Source organism: Ambystoma mexicanum, chromosome 2p (genome assembly GCF_040938575.1).
Source record: "Ambystoma mexicanum isolate Mex_15411 chromosome 2p, UKY_AmexF1_1, whole genome shotgun sequence".
Taxonomy (NCBI): Eukaryota; Metazoa; Chordata; class Amphibia; order Caudata; family Ambystomatidae; genus Ambystoma; species Ambystoma mexicanum.
In genome coordinates this window covers 674,380,270-674,399,754 of record NC_090923.1, presented here as the reverse complement: position 1 = coordinate 674,399,754, position 19,485 = coordinate 674,380,270, and the positions used below count along the sequence as shown (strand labels likewise).

Here is a 19,485-nt window from a genome sequence, read left to right as displayed (position 1 = left end):
TTTCAAATGTTGTTTGAATCTTTCTATAGATGAAAATTAGCCTTTTCTCATGTTTTTGAAAGTGTACAAATGTGCGTCGGAACTCAGCATTCATATAATGTAGTGATATTGGAGAAAGAGTTGTACGTTATTGGAGGCATTTCACACTGAATGCTAAAATTCATACTTTTTGTTTCTCTCATGATAGATGGCACAGACAAGACATCGACCATCTGACTTGCACCTTCCAAACGAGCTGCTTAAAAAACTTTGGAGCACCTTCAAGTTGTTCCTCATGAAGTGGGCGTTCATCCCCTTTCCTCCACCACATGGGAGGTGGGAGGATCCAGCAAGGGATGTCACTACAATCCACCATCTATACGTTCTCATATTTTTCTACTTTATTATACTTTTAACTATGGTTTAATATTGAAATACACAAAGCCAGAATTATTACAGTTTAATGTTAAAAGCAAGAAATGGCGCTTTCGAAGTCTGCATGCGACGAGAGGGGAGTGATAGCGAAGCTGACCCTACTGTGCCGTGTAAGGAGATGGTGAATGGGGACCTTCCTTTGCCTCTCCCCTCTGTGCAGTCTTCTGCCAGACTTTACAGTTGCAAAGAAATGGTAGCCAACACATTTGTGTTGCTTTGGACACAGATGGGAGTTATTGGAGTGCCCTGGAGCAGAATACCTTGGGCTGGCACCTTGACATATCTTCACTGTGCTTCCGTGGTTCAACCAGTGACCGAATCCACCACCCGCACATCTGTGACTGAAGACTGAGGAGCAGAGTGATTGAGAGTAGAGCTTGAATGCCGCAGAGGTGACGTATGTTGGAGCTCCTTTGTGTTGCCATGGTTCTATTAGCCTACCTATGGAGAGCTGGATATGGGACTTCTCAAGAACAGTCTGTGCAAGTTGCATCAGTGATCTGAGATCACTGGTTCCTCTTCTTGGGTTCAGCCGACATTCTGTGGGGAGTTTCAGTTATCCTGTGGACATCTATCTGAGCGGTCTTCAAGAACCTCCACCATGCAGCAAGTCAAACCCTTGCTTAAATCGCCAATGGGTCAAAAGTAGCGAAAACAGGATTATAACCATCTAACACCCGACGCCAACATTTATTTACTGCCCTTCATCCTGCTCATCCCCAGGAAGCTTTTGGATTTGGCAGGAAGACACTTGGTTATACTCCACTAAGCTATTGGTTAATAAGTGTTTCAGTATATGCTTAACAAATGGGAGCTTTTTAAATGCCAAATCTTATGTCCACGAAGGTTGGGCACATGTAGTGGCTGCTCACAGATACGCTAGCTATCTGCAAACTACTGGACCCCATGCCCATGCATAGCATGTCCCCTGTCCCTTATGTGATCTTGCACATCTGGAGTGTCTACTATGTAATTCCTTGCCCATTTCACCTTAAAGTCTTTGTATCTCAGCCACTGCTGCATGGTGTAAAATAATGGCTGACCAAGCGGACATAGCTGGCTATCTCTTGCCATGGTGCCCTCGGACTTTGTTTCACTGACAGCAGAATTCAGGAAGCCTTGAACTTTGAGCTGAGCATATGCCATCTGAGGGCTTCCAACCAGCAAGAAAAAAGGATTATAAAGTTGTGGAATTAAGAAAAGAATGCCCAAGAGGAGCCTCTGTTTTTTTTCTCTCCATGAAGGGGGAAGAAGCTGGTGTTCTGGCAGCAAGTTTCCCACCATAACGTGGCCAAATAGACCACAAGCAGTTGTAGAGGCAAAGAGAGTACCCGGGAGCTGGCTTCCCATTATTTCTGAAGCCTCTTTTTGTATAGGGGCGAAGGAGGAGTGGATAGGGGCGAGAGAACCCTTTAGTGTTAAAAAAAAGAAATAACCATTACTGTATAACAGAATTGTGTAACCAGTTTCCTCGCCTACATTTGGAAGAAAATCTGAGAGTGGAGATTTTTGGGCAAAGCTCCAGTCAGTGAAAGGGATAGGGGGCTGTTTTAAACCATGTGAGCCAAAAAGTGTGCATCTGTTCAGGGAGCTGCTCCCCCATAGTAAACCGTTCTGAGCAGGAGTCCAAAATCTAGCACTTGTCGAGTTTCCTAGCACATCACGATGGATCATCAACGGCTGCACACACATTTATGGGAAATTTGATATTGTGCCACTGAAGGTGAGGATGGTTTGCCTATTAAGATTGGTCAGTCATCAACCCCAGCCTTCAGCATTGGACGTCATTTCTGTGTTGTCTATTAGCGGTTTCAGATCTGTGAGGATTTTTGAGTAAAGTTGTTCTAAATCTGACCCCTGTCCATACCGGCCCCCTCAACTGAGTTGGTGCTATTTCTCTACACCCATCCTATCTTCAAGTGAACAGGGGAGCAGCTATTCCTTTACAACCCTCTTTAAAGAGCAAGTGTTTTCCTTTCATATGCCCTTTACAGAAAACACTTTGTGGCCCACCCCAAACCTTTCCCTTCCATGAGAGTGAGCAAGCATTATTCCGAACAGGCATGATTTCAATGCACGCTACTTTCGGAAACTGAGCATGTGCCATGTGCGCATCCCATTAAAAAAAGTGTGTAGTAAGATTGGATAATGTACATTTCCATACCCCTCCCCCTCCTCCCAGCAAAAAAGGCAGATTAGACAATGTTGCAGTGTACATCTCTTTCCAGGAATAAGTAGGTTATCTCCCTGCAAATCTACTCCTCTTTTGAGAGTCACTATCCCTGTACATCATTCTCTTCGTTCAAAGAAACTGACTGAACCCATTTTGTTCCCCTGCAGTCTGCTTTTTCCTGGAGTAGGTTCTTTTCCCATGTATCCCCTCCCCCTTTTTTGGGAATGAGTTGGCACTTTTCCTGTGCACCTACCTTGACACTAAGCAGGCTTTTAAGTACATCCTCAGTTGCAGAAAATGAAGAACACCTTTTGGGGCAATTAATGCCCCTCACTTTCCCCGGTTTAGTCCCCTCTCAAACCCAAATAACCAGAGTAGGCGTATTCCAAGTGCCACTGCTCCCCTTCTTTCTACTTTTCTTTTTAATATAAGAGCGCATATGCTATTCTCGTAAATCGCCATCCAGGAATAGCTGGAGGCTTTTCATATGGGTAATCCCACTCTACGGCCCCACACTTGGCAAAGAATTGAAGCCAGTCCTATTTCCCTGTTTCCCATCGGAACTGTATTTAGAAAGTGCTGGGAAAGTTTTTTGGATGAATTGAAAGCCGTTGATTTTTGTAGATGCCACAGGCAATTCCTCTCTTTGGCATGGTTGTAGAGTGGAGGATTGCCTTCACAGCTTGATCATTACAGGGCTGGGATTGAGTGTGTCTTGACATGAGAAATGATGTGGTCAGTTAACAGGGACAGCCAGACCACAAGCAGTACACAAGCCCACTTCAAATACGGAGATGCGCCTGCTGGACTAGGGCTCGGATCGTTGGAGGTGGGTGTGTGTCCCAGGAGGGTACTGTTGAAGCAGATAGGTTTGGAAAGAGTTAAGATGTGAACCCTGTTTCCCCACCCTAAAGGAAATTCCCCTCCCTCATTTACAGCCTTCTATGTAAAACACTACATGGGCGATTATGTCCCCCTTCTACACAGGGAGCAATTTGGGGACACACTGCGGGAACTGAGAGTGGCAGACATTGGGTGTTTTTCCCACAACTGGGCATGACCACATAGTCTTCACCTTGAAACAGACTGGAGAGACTGAGTGTTTTCAGCCTTTCGCTGCTCCCCTGGAGTGTTCTTGAGGTTGAGAGGGGGAATGGAAGTGGGTCTTTCCAAAGGTGCCCTCTGTACTTTTCCCTGGAGCCTCCAGCTCTTAGCGGAGTCCAGGAGGGGGCACAGCTTAAGCGCAGTCTCCATGCAATGCCTGCAAATGAGAGCCTTCTGATCTTTTCCAAAGTATTTACCCGATAGTAACAACTATTTATTTCTAGCTTAGAAACATGCCTCTCCTCTCACAGATAGAAATGTTATTTTAGATACATTTTATTATGAATAACTTTTGTTATGACTATGGCTGGTAACCATGAGTACATTATTAAAAAACAAAAAACGCAAGTTGTCTCTGCTTTACTTCTGGTGCAGATGGGGCAAAGATGTGCCAGGGCTGGCCTCATGACCATATGAAACCTATCTATTTTGTTATTTTTATTTGTTGTTGAATGCTTGTATTTTTCTTTGCATATGGAATAAAATCCCTGCGCTGGTTCCGCAATTATCCAGATGTCTTGAGGTGTAAGTCCGTTAAAGGTCATGTTTGAGGCACCGAGAGTGTCCCTAAAGCTAAAGGTTGTGCTCCGTTCATAATGAGGGGTGACTGGTATGTTTGCACGCACAAGAATGGGGTGAGTGACATGTTGATGCGAAAGATGGGACAGTGTGCACACTGACAGGCCATAAAAACATGATGAAATGATCAATGGGTGCACACAAAAGCAGTCTCTGCACAGATTGACCCATTAGAATGTGTTTATAGGGGGAAGATAGAGTCCAATTCAGCATTGTGACACGCGACGTGCAGCAATGTTTTTACGTCTTGTGAATCCCATGATTTTCACAGCCTGCCATGTAGTGTTTGGCTTGGAGGATTACTTTTTCTTGTAAACTTTAATCTAGGATTTGATGGGGCGGATGAGTAATAGGACCCTTGTATGATGTGTGCATGCTATCCATCATGTTACTTTTAGTCGACACCCTCCCCAAATTGTTTGTGCCAACATCCATTTAGGTCGGAGTGATGCAGCAGAGAAAACAACGCATCACTTTAAGGTTTTAAATGCAGTGATAAAGGGTCAGAAAGACACTGTGATGGTGCCAGGGGCAGATCGTATCATAATGATTGTAATGTATTTTGGTGTATCCAACTTGTAACTGCAAATACCAGTGGATAGAGGAGCACAGGGTCTGCAACTGTTGTCTTCCATTGGAAAACGAAACGCAATGCTTGTAGAAAGTTCAGGCCAAAGAAATGAAAGGAAAAGTGCTGTGGAGCCTACGCTATGAAGGCCTGTTGTTCAAAAACCGTGTTGAAGTTTAAACAACTTACTAAGGCGATGGAACAAGAGGCTGAAATGGCCTGTGAGCGATAGGCCAAATTTCAAGTCTTTTTTGACTGCTTAAGAAAGGTAAGAGGCCCATTTGATAAAGGCCAATAGTCCAGTACGATGTGCCACATACAGTGCTCTGGAGAAAAAAAATTCATCCCATGCTCACCGACATCCATACGCATTGTGTGTGCACATTGTCATCAGCTGATAAGACAGCATTGACTTCCACACTGAAGACTGTCCACCACATACACCTAAAAGTAAGCAGTGATAAATTCTTAAACCAGAACCTATTGTCAAAAAGATCAACCTGTAGAATTAAATACACAAACATGGGGAGAGGGTGCCAAAAGGCTGCACAGCACTCTAAGGTTGCTTGCTACTGAATAGGTGCATGATAAATTACTACTTCTATAGGGATGAGTACTAGCCAAAACCCTACTGAGCCCCATACTACTATGAAGGCTGCAGTGATCCCAATCTTAAAGATGAAGCAGACGCATTGTAATGTAAATTCCAGCATAGCCTTTTGGGGTAGCACAGGACGAAGGTAGGCTATTCTTTGCATGAGTGGTACCAGGTGATGGTGATAGCAACCCCAACCACTACTAGGATGCAACATAAAAGAATGTAGTCAAGGTTCTATAGATATATAGGATTAATCAAACAAAATGCAAACTACTAATCATAAGCCACTAGGAAAAACCCACTCCTTTAAAAGAAATTGCAGAGATTTGAGACTCATGCAGTGGTGTTGAGGCAATCTGATTGGGCAACGATGCCCATGTTCCAAAGTTAGGTTCTTGTAGAGATGGGTGGCAGGGGGCTTAACTTACTATAGTCCTTTAAAATGGACCAGGGGGATGCGGCTCAACAGCGTCAAGCCAGGCTTGAAGACGCTTTGAGGTAGTGATTCTGTTAGGTTGGGGAACTGTGCGATAGGGTCCAATACGTTGCAGTTAACAAGCGGCAATGGCATGTAACACAAAGATGCTTCGGACATTGCATGTCCGAGTACCTCATAATCAGTTTGATGTGGGAATCGGTTCCAGAGCTGTTCCCTAGCTTCAGGGTTGCTGTGATGGCCCAGTCCAGTGACAGGGTGAGTCTTTCAGTTATGCACACTTGCTCCAGGGAAGGTTGACTGGCACCTGCAAGGGGTCCTTCACTCCAGTGAACAGGAGTCTGGTTCCAGTGCAGCCAGTATGGAGAGGACAGGGTCCAGCAACATTTACCCACACTGTTCTTTAAGGATGGTTAGGGGACAGAACTCTCCTACTTTTTGATACCTTCTGTCTTCACCTGTATGGCAGGGGACTTTGGAATGCACTCTACTCCCAACAGACAACCAAAAGTGTATCCTCCTCTTGATGGTCCAAAGGTGAATTCAAGAATAAGGGATGTCCTCCTTTTTAAAGGTGGTTTGCCACAGGGGATTGGTCCAAAGAAGACCTACTGTAAGGACCCAATCCAGGTGGCTATAACAAGTGCCCTTTTTCTTATGACATCCCACCTAGAGTACCTTGCTTGCAAGATCTGGGAGAAAGAAGGGGACAGGAAAAGGAATTGATACTGAAGCGAAATCAAGATGGTGGATCCCTCCCTCAGCCCACCTCTCCTCTTTGGTTACTCTAACACTGCCCCCCTTCCCATGCCATCTGACTTTAAAGGGAATCTATTGATCAGCACCCTGGTGTGAGAGGGGTTTTGTTATGACTGTGCTGCCCCAAAAACACCGATTCCCAGGAGACCTCATAGGGGAAAGTCCTATGCCCACAGGAAAGATGGTACTCTTCCTGCTAGAGAATTAAAAAGGCAGCATCCTGGCTATTTTTCTCCCTGGCTGTTCAACCAATACCTGGCTCTCCTTGCCCACCGCATTGCCGCTCTATGCCCCAACTTTCAGTGCTATGCGGACATCACTTGGCTAATTTTCAGGCTTCCTTCGGCCACCTCTTCTCCGTCCCTCATCTCTGACTGCCTGTCTGCTATCCAGGAGTGGTGTGCCGCCAATGACCTCTGCCTTAATGCCAATAAGACTAAGTTCTACTCATCGGCACACTCACTCCCTCCTTTCCTGTAACTCTCTGGCCGGCCTCTCTAGGCCCTCCTCCTGCTCCCACCTGCAAGGCCAAAAACCTCAGTGTCATCTTCGACTCCACACTCTTTCTCTCCTCACATCTCTGATGTCTCTAAGAAGTCACACTACCAGCTGCACCTCCTCAGAGGTATTCTTCCTTTCATCTCCTTCCCCCCGAAGCTCACTGTCTTGAGAGCTCTGGTTCTCTCTAGACTGGACTATTGCAACAGCCTCTTTCTAAATCTGTCTGCTTCTACCCTCTGCAACTCATCCAGAACAGGACTGCGAGACTTGTCCTTGGCCTCAAGCCCAGGGATCGTATCTCTCCAGGACTGAAGTGATGGACCAGGTGGCGCTTTGAAACACATTGTGTATAGGCGCTATATAAATAAACTATAATATCATAATAAATATCAAGTCTCTGCACTGGCTCCCAGTGGCTGCGAGGATTAAGTTAAAAAAAACACTGCATCGTCCACAAGGCCTTCTGGGGCTTGGTCCTCAATACCTTCAACTCTCTCTTCCTAAATATCTTTCTTCTCGAACTCTTTGCTCTTCCGCCTCCAACTCCCTCAGGGTCAGTCGCTTCTCCAAGCAACAAGTTGGTTGTAGATCACTCTTCGGCTGGTGCCTCCCTCTGGAACAGCCTCCCTGAAACTTGAGGAGAACCACCTTCATTTCTGGAAGCACCTTAAAACCTTCCTCTTTGCTTCTGCTTTCTCTCCCCCTCTCCCCTGCTGAATTCCTGGCTGATACTGAGATTGCACTGGTTACCTGGCCCCTTCTGATCTAGAGCCCAAGCCCAGCCAGTTGCACGCCTGCACTGCCTCCCTGGCAACCCCTGCACCTGGGGACTGTTTTCTGTATCCCTACAGTCCCCCCACCAGCACTTACTTCAGCGCTCACCCTGCACTTGCCACCTGCTGGCCGCTCTTTTATTTATCTTGTTTATTATCCCATGTACTGCACTTTCCCCTCCCCCTGCAATTTTCTTCCCCCTCCCTTCCACTTGCGCGATCCGAATGACACCTGGCCTAGTAAGATAGTTGTCTGTCTTCCCTCTGTTCCTCCCCGTTGCCGTGTCGCGCCTTGAAACACCTGTGTATAGGTGCGTTATAAATGCCATATATCATATGGCAGCTGTAAAGATGGTCAGACCAGACACCAATACACATCAGTCCTTTCATAACTTGGCCCTGCTCCACAGAGCTGACACAAGTATGATATCAAATTGCTGTGGCTGTATAATTATGAAATCTTAGTCACCATGCCACAACTAGTCATGGCTTATATTTATAGATTAACGTGCCACCAAACAGGCTAAGGCATATAATTATTATGTTTTAGCTCAGAGGTACAGATTAAAAAGCCACCTCTACTTGCAGGATCTTTGACGCTGCTCTGTGCTGAGCTGAGGTTTGAAATACCAGGAGACATTTCAGGGCAGAGGCACATGTGCACTATAATTTTTGAATGCAGCATTTCTGATGGGGTGGGGGATCTGATTAGCAGACCTCCCTTTCAGAAACCGAATTACCTGCAGCATTTTATGGTAATAGAAATTGAAAAGGCTTGGGCTATTCCGCCTTTGCCAGATGGCATTCTGTTACATGCATCCACATCGTAGAAAATAAATATGGTGCCAAATAGTTGCATGGCACTAAAAAAGATGCAGCGCACTGAAAGATTGTGTGGCTCCCAACAGGACGCATTGCCAAAAAGGACATATGTTGTTTATACAACCCCGTTAGAAAAGCAGAAAAATCTACCTTAAATGTAACTTGCAGAAAGCGTAGGATTGTGATCTTAGTGGAAACCCTTAACATGCCAAACACACATCCACAAACTATTTTTATTATGGAATCAGTCAAAAGGCACATAAAATACACCATGTTCAATTTAGCAACACTGCCGCATGTGAAATTTTGTATTGAAAATAAATATAAACTGTTACAAGGCCCAAACATTAGAAGGGGTGACTGAAGGCAAATTGCATAATAGTTGCCCAAAGCAAGCAAAGCATGCCCGCATCCACATTTCAATAACCAACGCAGTGGGAAAGCACATATATGAATGTATTCTCTGTGGTGAAAGATTGCAGACCAGGAAGCAAAGCATATTGTGAATTCAATAGCACTTGGTGCTATATGATCATTCTAAATTGGAAGAACCTGTTACATTTTTAGAGATTATTCTAGAAGCAGCTCTTGCCCAGCCACAAATGCTCTTACAAGATGGCAAGAGGACCTCAAACATAATCAAAAGATGCTACAGAAAGTAGGCTGGCTGTTACCTGTCTGGATATCAAAATACACTAATTGCTGAGGTCATTGGGTATTGACCAGCAGCTCAAGCCAACATAATAAAATGCCATGTAATGGGCAAGACCTGTTTGGCAGACAAGTTGTTGAAGCTTTGGAGAAATCTGAAGCGGTTAAATCGCTTGGCCATCAAACCCTTCAACAAAAGGGGCAGTCCTGCAGTAAAACTTGGTTTGAGGACAGCCATCGCCAGTCTACCAGCAGCTATTTCCAGTCCATCACCTTTGACAGCTGTGCATAGAAAACCTCTGGTGCACACAAGTTCCATACTAGAGGCAGAGATTGGCGAGGCTCCACGAGAGAAAGACCCTCCCTAGAGTAGGGACTGCTTAATTTTGGTGTCCTTCCACAGTTCCCTAGTTTTGTGAAAAATAACATGCGTTGCTCAATGATGGGAGATAATTGCCATACACTGTGGGTGGTTGATATGGTACACTATAGCTACTGTATAGAATTCTGTAGGAAATTGTGCTAAATTCCACACTGATAAAAGATGGACAGAACATCTGTCTCTTCTATTTGCAGAGGGGAAATCCAGATCTACAGTTAACATACTTTTTTATTCCCAAAAAGATGCAAGACTTCAGATCAGTAAACATTTGTCAAGATATGAACCTTTTGCATGATGTTGCAGGAAGTCAGACCTCTGCTGATAAAAGTAAACCACATGACCACCATATACATAAGATGCATATTTACATATTTCAGTGTATCAAGAGTATCAAAAAAACTGTGAGCGCAGTGTTCCTTTATTCAGAACAGCATCACCACCAAAGGTGTTAACTAAGATGGTATGGATGGTAGCACATCTATGCAGATCAACACTGCATGTCTGTTAATACCTCAAAGAGAGTCTTAATCAACGGTAACACAGCCACTCAATGCAATACAAATGGGACAGTGCAACTTAGAAGTCATGTCCCCTTTTCTTCATCCTTCTGGGTGTCCCCCAACATGGTACCAGAACCTTTGGCAGCGAAAAATTGAGCTTCTCCTTTAAATTTAGTATAGCCCCACCCTCCGGCGCCTTGCCTCAGTCCCTTTTTCCGCATGGACGGTGTCGGACCCGGCAGCCAGCGCAGAGACTTTTGTAGCTTTCCACTTTCTCCCCGTTTGTCCATTTTCCTTTCTTAACTCGCTTCCTTTCATTGCCTCGCCTCCCCCAGCACATGTCGGCCGCAGGAGGACTCACGAGATGTGCCTCATGCGACCTCTCGTTCCTGGCCTCGGACCCCCCATGTTTGGGGCCCGACCCCCGCAGGGACTCCTGTTCGGCCTGCAGCACTTTCGGTCACAAGGCATTGAAGAATCGTTTGTGTCAGTGGAGGGAGGTCTTCCACACTTTTTCTCTGCCCCACCTTAAGGACTTCTGTCTCCAGGACCTATCGTCGAGACATGGTAGGCCCTCTGTTCAGCACAGCTACACAGCGCAGCGACTCCTTCCCTGGGGATTCCACAGATCAGGGTTCCTCGGATTCAGGTTCTGGCAGGCCCAAGGGCTCTATGGCTACCGACTCCCAAGCTGAGGGGCCCTACCAGGCTGTCCTCGGAAGAGCAATCAAGTTCGTCCTCTTCATCTACCCCAGGGGCTAAGGAAGTCGGGTGCCACTTCCAAGAGTCTGTCCTCAGATCCAGCACAGGTGCTGAGGGCATCCAGACTAACAGAGCTCGCTCCGACGTCCTGAGTCGGGGCATTAAGACTACCGGCCATCCGGCTCAGGGCCGAGTGCCTACCAGAGTGATCTCTGAGGTCGACGCCTCTGCTTTGGGTGCAAGACCCAAGCTGTATCCTCTTGTGTCTGAGGTGTCACTAGGCTTGGGGCAAGGATTCAAAATGGCAGATATGGACATGGCGGAGCCTGCCAGGCAAGTGGCCATCTTGGATCCAGCTCAGCCCATTGAGGGGCAGCAGATCCTCGGAGATAAATCTACCCATCACAGCCGTGCAGCTACACGCACCAGGTGCTTGGTGCTTTAACCAGGAGCGGAGGCCCAGGTAATCAGAGGGCCGGGCCCCTTGGGAACCAGCGGCTTGTGAGGACCGCTTTGCCGAGGGTTTCCTCATGCGTTCCCCTCAGATGAAGGACATTGTGAAGGTCAGCCCGCAGATGCTAGCCGTGGGTGGGTCTCTCCACTGTTTCAGGCCCTACCTGTCATTCTGACCCCTCCACCTCCTCCTGTACCACCAACTCCTGCCCCTGAACAGCCGTTTGACCTGTCTGCCGCTCCAGACCTGGGGGAGACCCTGCCGGCACCTGTGTCCCAGGGCCCGGTTTCCCCTCGGTCTGTGAAAAGGGGAGGGAGTTGATGACGACAGATGAGCCCTCGGCATCCGTTAAGGCCTTTCATGACTGCCTTCAGAGCCTTGCAGAATTCTAGTGGGGGTGGTCCCCTCTTCCCAAGTAAGCCCCACAGAGTCGAGTGTGCTAGCAGAGGTCTTTGGGGAAATGCACAATGGTCCGGTTTGGCATCCCCCTGCAGAAAGGTGTCCTGCGGGTGGCTTAAAGTGTCTGGGAGAAGCCCAGGGCCAACGCCCAGATGAACAAGAAGTTCAACAGCAGGTTTAGGCTGACGGACGAGGAGCCAATCCTCCTTGCCTCCCACCCGCAGCCCCATTCCTCTGTGGTGGCTGTGTTCTTGTTGTATTCTAAACCATAGTCTTCGTCTTCCTCCATGGGAGCCTCCTCCAGCTTGGGAAAGCACTGTTACTCCACGACAAGCCAACGAAGATGCCCTGCAGTCTGCTGCTAACCAGAAACTGTGGCGGGAGCTCAGGGAATTTTGGCCCAGCCTCCCTTTGGACAAGCAAGCCGCCTTCTAGGTCAGTTTGGCAGATGCCCGGGCCGTTGCCCATGGCCTCATGGAGTCTTCGGTCTCCCACATCGACAGCCAGCAGAAGGCTGGATGGATGCAGCCCGCAAAGCTTTCACCTGATGTGCAGGAGCAGATCCTAGATCTACCCTTTGAAGGTGTGGACATTTTTCATTTGTCGAACGATGATGAGTTGACAAAGAAGAAAACCTTCACTCACACTGCCAAGTCCTTGGCCATTCTGACAAAACCAGGTCAGAAAACCTTCCCTCAGTCCCAGGGCAGGACTGAGTTCAAGCCCCACGCTTTCTCCAGCTTCAAGGGGTTCCGGGCCGGGGTACACGCAAGTCCAACATGTCACTCAGCAACAACAGGAGGAAGCCGCAGAGGACACCATGCAGGCTTTTTGGCTCCCCCTCCTCTGTCCCCGCCTCTGACGCCAAGAAGCAGTGACATCAAGGTCTGGGAGAAGACAGCTCACCTGTGGGGGGCCATTTGGCTCTGTTAGAGGGCACATGGAAGGGTCTTTTCTCCAGCATGGGGTCTGGCATGGATTCACATGCTCATGAATAATGAATATTCCCCGTCGTCAGGCTGGGAATCCTCGGTAAAGAAAAAAAACCAGTATCAGTTTCGTTTCTGATCTGTCTTTCGTAGTAGTAACCAATCACTGATCTCTGCGTCATACTGACCACAGCCAATGACTGCCCTCTACCTAAGCCCCGCCCCTGGCAGCCATCTTCAGATTTTTACCACACGTTCAAGTGTTGGGATCTTCGTGCTATTGCTCTCGAGCGTTAGTGCTATTTTTCACGTTTTTTCTCAAAAACTGTTTTCTCGGTCAAAAAGAGCCTCAAGCTCCACCGACTCCTCATCCGATCAACGGGGACCCGTGTCGGATTCGTCTACGCCCCTCAAGGGTGAAGATTTCGTCGAGCTACGCTTTTGGAGGACTCCAGAAGTTTCTCAGGCCCATCTCGGACATGGCCCAGGAGAAGGGAAGCTCGACGCCCAGAAAGCTGTTCAGGTCTGCCCTGGATGCCAGCTGCAGAATGTCTTTAAGGAGGACGAACACTCCTTTTGTCTTTACTGCCTACATGAGGACAAGACGCACGTGGAGAAGGACTGTGCGTTTTGCGGCAACATGTCGGAGCGGACCATGAAGGACCGCCATCAACGTCTCGCCAACTGGCTGGAAGGGAAGAGCCCGTCACGCGAGAAGAAGAGGAAGAAATCCGAGCGGTCTTCTAAGACCTTTGAGGACGCCCCGGCGACGGGGGTCCAACACAAGGCCAAGCACCGCGAGTCCGCTGGCACCGGGAGTGCCGAACGGTCGGGCTCTACGGGCACCAGGCAGGGCGCATCCTCCCCGGCACCATCAACCACGAACCAACGTTCTGGTTCGGGTAAGAGGAAGGCCGAGCACCCGGCGAAGCTCCTGGAGAGGCCCCGGTCGAGCTCGAAGGCCCCATCGGAGGGAGAGCGAGGCAGTGTCCCCCCCCAAAGGAGAAGGCGGTGAGCGCACCTAAGGTGGTGAAAGCCTTAATCCATCCGGCCAAGGCCTCTATTGAGACAGTCGCGGCGGCCCTGGCTCAGCCTGTGGAGGCTACACCAGTGGTGGCGACCTCGGGGCTCCGAGTCTCCCTGCCACCGCGGAGGGAGTCCTCTTTTATGCCCATCTACAGGACCCCCGTAAAACCTCTGACGGAGAAGAAAAAGGGGGGGCAGGAGGTCATCGTGGATTCGGCCTCAACCTCTGAGGAAGAGCTGATCGAGGTCTTAAGCCACGGCGTTGGCGTGGAAGAAGACCAGCCCGTCAGGAGGGATCCCGACGTAGGAGACGACGATATCGTCGAGGGTGCCGACGGGGCCCCTGACCGCCCGTCGGACTCCCCTCAACCAGCGCCGCAAGACAACTCGGCGGCCATTTTGTCGGCTATACAGTCCTTATGCTCGGAGATAAGGACGAGACTGCCGTTACCACCAGCGGAGGAACGGCTCCCGACGGGGGACCCAGAGCCAGGCCCTACTGGGAGCCCTCCCCCTAAGAGAAGAAGGATTCACCTTCCACCTCCTTTTCAGCCATCGCGCCCTGTTCAGCCCTCCTCCCCGTCCACGACTCGTGGGGATGATACTGGGACTGACACGGCCGCGACGGGTACGGACGACGAGGATCTGCCGTCGTCACCTCCCACCCGGGCTTCCCCGCCCGACGAGATTGGATCGTTTCACTCCATGATCGCCAGGGCATCCGAGCTCTTCCAGCTCTGCCCGGTGGAGAAGAAGGAAGGTTTCCTTTATCAACGGCGCAAGGCCAAGAGGAAGACGGTCCTCTCCGTGCCTCTACTGGACGATATTTGGGATGAGGGCCTGGCCCTCCTCAAGAACCCATCCACGACGCTGGCTAGAAGGGATCGGTACGAGAAGAAGTACCGGGTCCCGGACGCGGCCCCCTTGTGCCTCCGGGCACAGCCGACCCCGGACTCCGTCGTCTCCGCGGCAGCCAGGAAGAAAGCGGGGGGGGGGGTGCGGCCTCCACGTCGACTTCCCCGCCGGACGGCGAGGGAAAGAAATTGGATACGATGGGGCGCAGGGTCATCTCGTCTGCAGCGACGACGATTAAGGCGGCCAACGCCTTGGCTATCGTAGCCCGCTATGACAGGGAGCTGTGGTACAAACTGGCCCCCCTGCTGGACTTCCTACCGGACGACAAGAGGGCGGATGCCCTAGAGATCTTGCAGGAAGGTGAGGTGGCGTCGGACCACGCCATTACGATTGCGACGGACATCGCCGACACTGGATTTCGCCAGTTGGGCAACGGCGTGTGCCTTAGGCGGCGTGGATGGCTCAAGGCTACTGACTTCCGTCAAGACGTGCAGACCAGAGTCTTGGACATGCCGTTCGATGGAAACAACCTGTTTGGGAAAACAGTGGACGATTCCCTTCAAGCCATCAAAGCAGACACGGAGACGGCCCGAGCTCTCGGGGTTCTCCAGCAACGGCGGCCGCCCTTTCGGAGCGGCGGAGGCAAGGGCGCCTCCAAAGATTCCGGCGGCGGATTTTCCACCTACCGTCAAGCGGCCCGTTTGTCGTCGCAGGAAGCTTACAGGGGACGAGGCAAGTCAGGCGGACCCCGCCATTGTCGCCAAGGAGGTCAAGGCGGCAAATCCTCGTCGAAGCAGGACTGAACCGGCCGTGGGGTCGGGCCCCCACCGAAGCACCCCGGTGGGAGGCCGGCTGGCGAGCTTCGTCAGCGTGTGGGAGTCCATCTCCACCGACCGTTGGGTGCTGGACACCCTAGCCCAGGGCCACGCGCTCGAGTTTCAAAGAAGGTGCCCGCGCGTCCCCCCTGTGGCCAGGAAAGAACTTCACGTCCCTCAACTTCTCTTAGAGGTAAAGGCGATGCTCAGGAAGGGCGCCATCGAACTCGTCCCAAAGAGGCTTCGGGGCTCCGGAGTTTACTCAAGATACTTCCTCGTGAAGAAGAAGACGGGAGGATGGCGTCCCATCCTGGACCTACGACGACTGAACAAATTCATCAAGGCACAGATGTTCCGGATGGTCACCCTCCAACACGTCCTGGGTCAGCTGGAGGAGGGCGATTTCCTGTCGTCGTTGGATTTGGAGGATGCCTACTTCCATATTCCCATCCTAAAGGGACACCGAAAGTTTCTCAGGTTCGTGGTCCAAGGGCGTCACTATCAGTTCAGAGCCCTTCCCTTCGGACTAAGGTCGGCACCCAGGGTGTTCACCAAGTGCCTCGCACCGGTGGCGGCGCAGTTGCGCCGAGAGGGGATCCACGTCTACCCCTACCTGGACGACTGGCTCATCCGAGCCAAGACGAGGGAGCTCGCCGTGGAGCACACGGCAAGGACCGTCCAACTTCTCACGGACCTGGGATTCTCCGTAAACTACGCCAAGTCCCACCTGGTGCCCGCGCAAGACGCACTGTTTCTGGGAGCGAAGCTCGACACAGTGTCGCTTCTGGCCTCCCCATCGGAGGAGAGGACGAGGGCCATTCTGGGCAAGGTGCAACGGATGCTGGTTGCGGACGCGGCCAAAGTGAGGTCCATCAAGTCCCTCCTCGGAACGATGTCTTCTTGCATTTACCTCATCCCCCTGTGCATGCTCCGGATGCGCCCGTTGCAGGAGTTTCTGGACGCGCCCTGGATCCAGACGACGGGCAGCTTCGAGGAGAGGATCTCACTCGACGAGAGTTTCTGACGAGCGATCCGGTGGTGGGGCGCCCGCGCGCATCTGACAGCGGGCATGGACTTCCAGACCCCCAGCCACCAGGAGACAGTGACCACGGATGCCTTCCTGGAAGGGTGGGGAGCGCACACCGAAAATCTGCACGCGAGAGGCCTTTGGCTCCCGACGGAGAAGTCCCTCCATATCAACGTCCTGGAGCTCCGTGCAGTGTTTTGGGCCCTCAGGTCCTTCCTTCCGTCCCTCGAGGGCAAGGTGGTGAGGATCTTCACCGACAACACCACCACCATGTTCTACATCAGGAAACAGGGCGGAACCAGGTCCCCAGCCCTGTCCAGGGAGGCCCAGGATCTGTGGCATTGGGCCGTTGCCCAAGGGATGTTTCTGGTGCCGTTTCATCTGGCAGGGATAAAAAAAGACCATTGCCGACTCACTCAGCAGGGAGCTGTGCTCGTGCCACGAGTGGGAACTACGACAGGATCTAGTGGACCGCCTCTTCCGACGGTGGGGCACACCCCAGAACGATCTGTTCGCGACGGCGATGAACTCCAAGTGGCGGAGGTTCGCCAGCAGGTTTCCCCAGCCGAGGAGCATGGGCGATGCTTTCTCGTTCCCCTGGGAGGGCCTGTTCCTATACGCGTTCCCTCCATTGCCATTGCTGATCCGGCTCATCAACCAGCTCAAGAGGTCCCGGTGCAGGATGATCCTCGTCGCACCTGCGTGGCCGAGGCAGATATGGTTCCCGGACCTTCTGGATTTGTCAGCGTCCCCATCAATCAAGCTGCCATTGGACGCGGATCTGCTCTCCAGGGAAGGAGGCGCCATCCTCCATCACGACCCGAAGTCGCTGAACTTGCAGGCCTGGCTCCTGCAGCGTTAGAGTTTGGAGGATACGACATACCGGCCGACTGCAGAGAGGTTCTTGCAAAGGCCAGGGCGTCCTCAACTCTTAAATGCTACGGACACAAATGGAAGAGGTTCTCTGTCTGGTGCCACGCACAGAAGATTAACCCTCTGCGGATTACGGCTCCCCAAGTACTGCCGTACCTACTGACGCTGGCCAAAGCTGGACTGGCGCACGCGTCCATCAAGATTCATCTTGCTGCGATCTCCCTATACACCAGAACCATGGGGCGGACGTCCTTGTGTTCTCATTGTGTGGTGACGGAGTTCATGAAGGGACTGTTCAGATCGTTCCCGCCGGTGAAGGCTCCGGCCCCGGCGTGGGAGCTCAACGTGGTGCTGACCAAGCTCATGGGACCTCCGTTCGAGCCTCTGCACTCGGCCCCGTTGAAGTTCTTGTCGTGGAAAACAGCGTTTCTTGTGGCCATCACCTCCGCACAACGGGTGGGAGAGATCCAGGCCCTTTCCTGCAAGGCCCCGTACTTGACTTTTCACGACACGAGGGTAGTGCTCAGGACGCACCCCTCCTTCATGCCCAAGGTGCCGTCGGACTTCCACCTCAACGAACCCTTGGTGTTGCCTGTTTTCTTCCCGTCGCCTTCGTCGCTGGCTGAGGGGACACTGCACTCGCTGGATGTGGCTAGAGCGCTGAAGTTCTATGTGGACCGCACGAAGGGTTTTCGGAAGACGTCACAACTCTTTGTGAACTTTGGACCTGTCAATCAGGGGAAGGCTCTCTCGAAGGCTTCCATTTCCAGATGGCTCTCCAGCTGTATCATGTACTGTCATCGGTTGGCAAACCGACCCCTGCCTGGCCGTCCGAGAGCCCATTCCACCAGAGCGATCGCAGCTACCACGGCGTTCCTATCTGGTGTGCCCTTGCTGGACATCTGCAGGGCTGCTACGTGGAGGTCGACGCACACCTTCACGAAATTCTACTGCGTCGATCGGGATTCCAGGGAGGAGTCCAGGGTCGGCCAAGCAGTGCTGCGCAACCTGTTCGCATAAGGTGAGCCTGGTGAGGAGGTAAGATTTGCTTAATGTTGAGTTTGATGTAATGCTTAATGTTGAGCCTTTGCCACCTCCCGTGGTTGTGCATGTGTGTACTGCTATGTATTCTTTATTCATGAGCATGTGAATCCATGCCAGACCCCATGCTGGAGAAGGAACAAGTTACTTACCTGTAACTGTTGTTCTCCAGCATGGGTCTGGCATGGATTCACATGCGAACCCTCCCACCTACCCCTCTGCGGCTCTTCACTTGGTCATACTGCCACTTCACGTGCTACCAAATCTGAAGATGGCTGCCAGAGGCGGGGCTTAGGTAGAGGGCAGTCATTGGCTGTGGTCAGTATGACGCAGAGATCAGTGATTGGTTACTACTACGAAAGACAGATCAGAAACGAAACTGATACTGTTTGTTTTTCTTTACCGAGGATTTCCCAGCCTGACGACTGGGAATATTCATGAGCATGTGAATCCATGCCAGACCCATGCTGGAGAACAGTAGTTACAGGTAAGTAACTAGTTCCATCAGCAACCTGTGGATCCCATCCATACTATCCATGGGCTTCAGTCGTCTTCCTTTGGCTCTACCATCCCCTCCTCCTCTTCTTCGTCAGATCAGGTGTCCAGCTCTTTTATGGCAGGTCCTTTCGCTCTTGAAGATGCAGATGATGGAACCGGTTCCTCTTGTAGACAGGGACTTCAGTTACTATTCCAGGATTTTTGCGGTACACAAGAACAACCAGGCTGACCTGAGGGTAGTCCTGGACCTGTTATTTCTAAATCTGTCTTTACCGCTGGAACGCTTCAAGATGATTACCCTCCGTGCACATAGCCGAGTCTGTGTGCAGGGGGACTGGATGTGTTCCCTGGACATTAAGGATGCGTACCTGCGTGTACCCATCTATCAACCGCATCAGAGGTTTCTGCGGTTCACGGTTATGTCGTACCACTTTCAGTACAAGTTGCTGCCCTTTGGCCTGAACTTGGGCCCCTCATGCCGTCACGAAGTTGATAAGCGCAGTGTTTGGCCTTCTATGCTTGGAGGGCCACCATCTATAACCTTAATTGGGCAACTGGCTGGTGAGGGGGAGAGACTCACCCGAAGGGGTGGTGCACTCCTGCCAG

The 19,485-nt window shown here is 50.9% G+C and overlaps 1 protein-coding gene across 5 annotated transcripts in view; it reads left to right on the top strand.

The window, feature by feature from the left end:
- SAMD4B (sterile alpha motif domain containing 4B) overlaps window positions 1-4,199 on the top strand; it is a 1,200,154-nt gene extending 1,195,955 nt beyond the window's left edge. For all 5 annotated transcript variants that reach the window (XM_069644257.1, XM_069644253.1, XM_069644254.1 and 2 more), the window contains exon 13: window positions 188-4,199. In XM_069644257.1, coding sequence (XP_069500358.1) covers window positions 188-216 — 29 coding nt within the window. In that variant the 3' untranslated portion in view covers window positions 217-4,199. The remainder of the gene's footprint in view (window positions 1-187) is intronic.
- The last annotated feature ends 15,286 nt before the right edge of the window (window positions 4,200-19,485 follow it).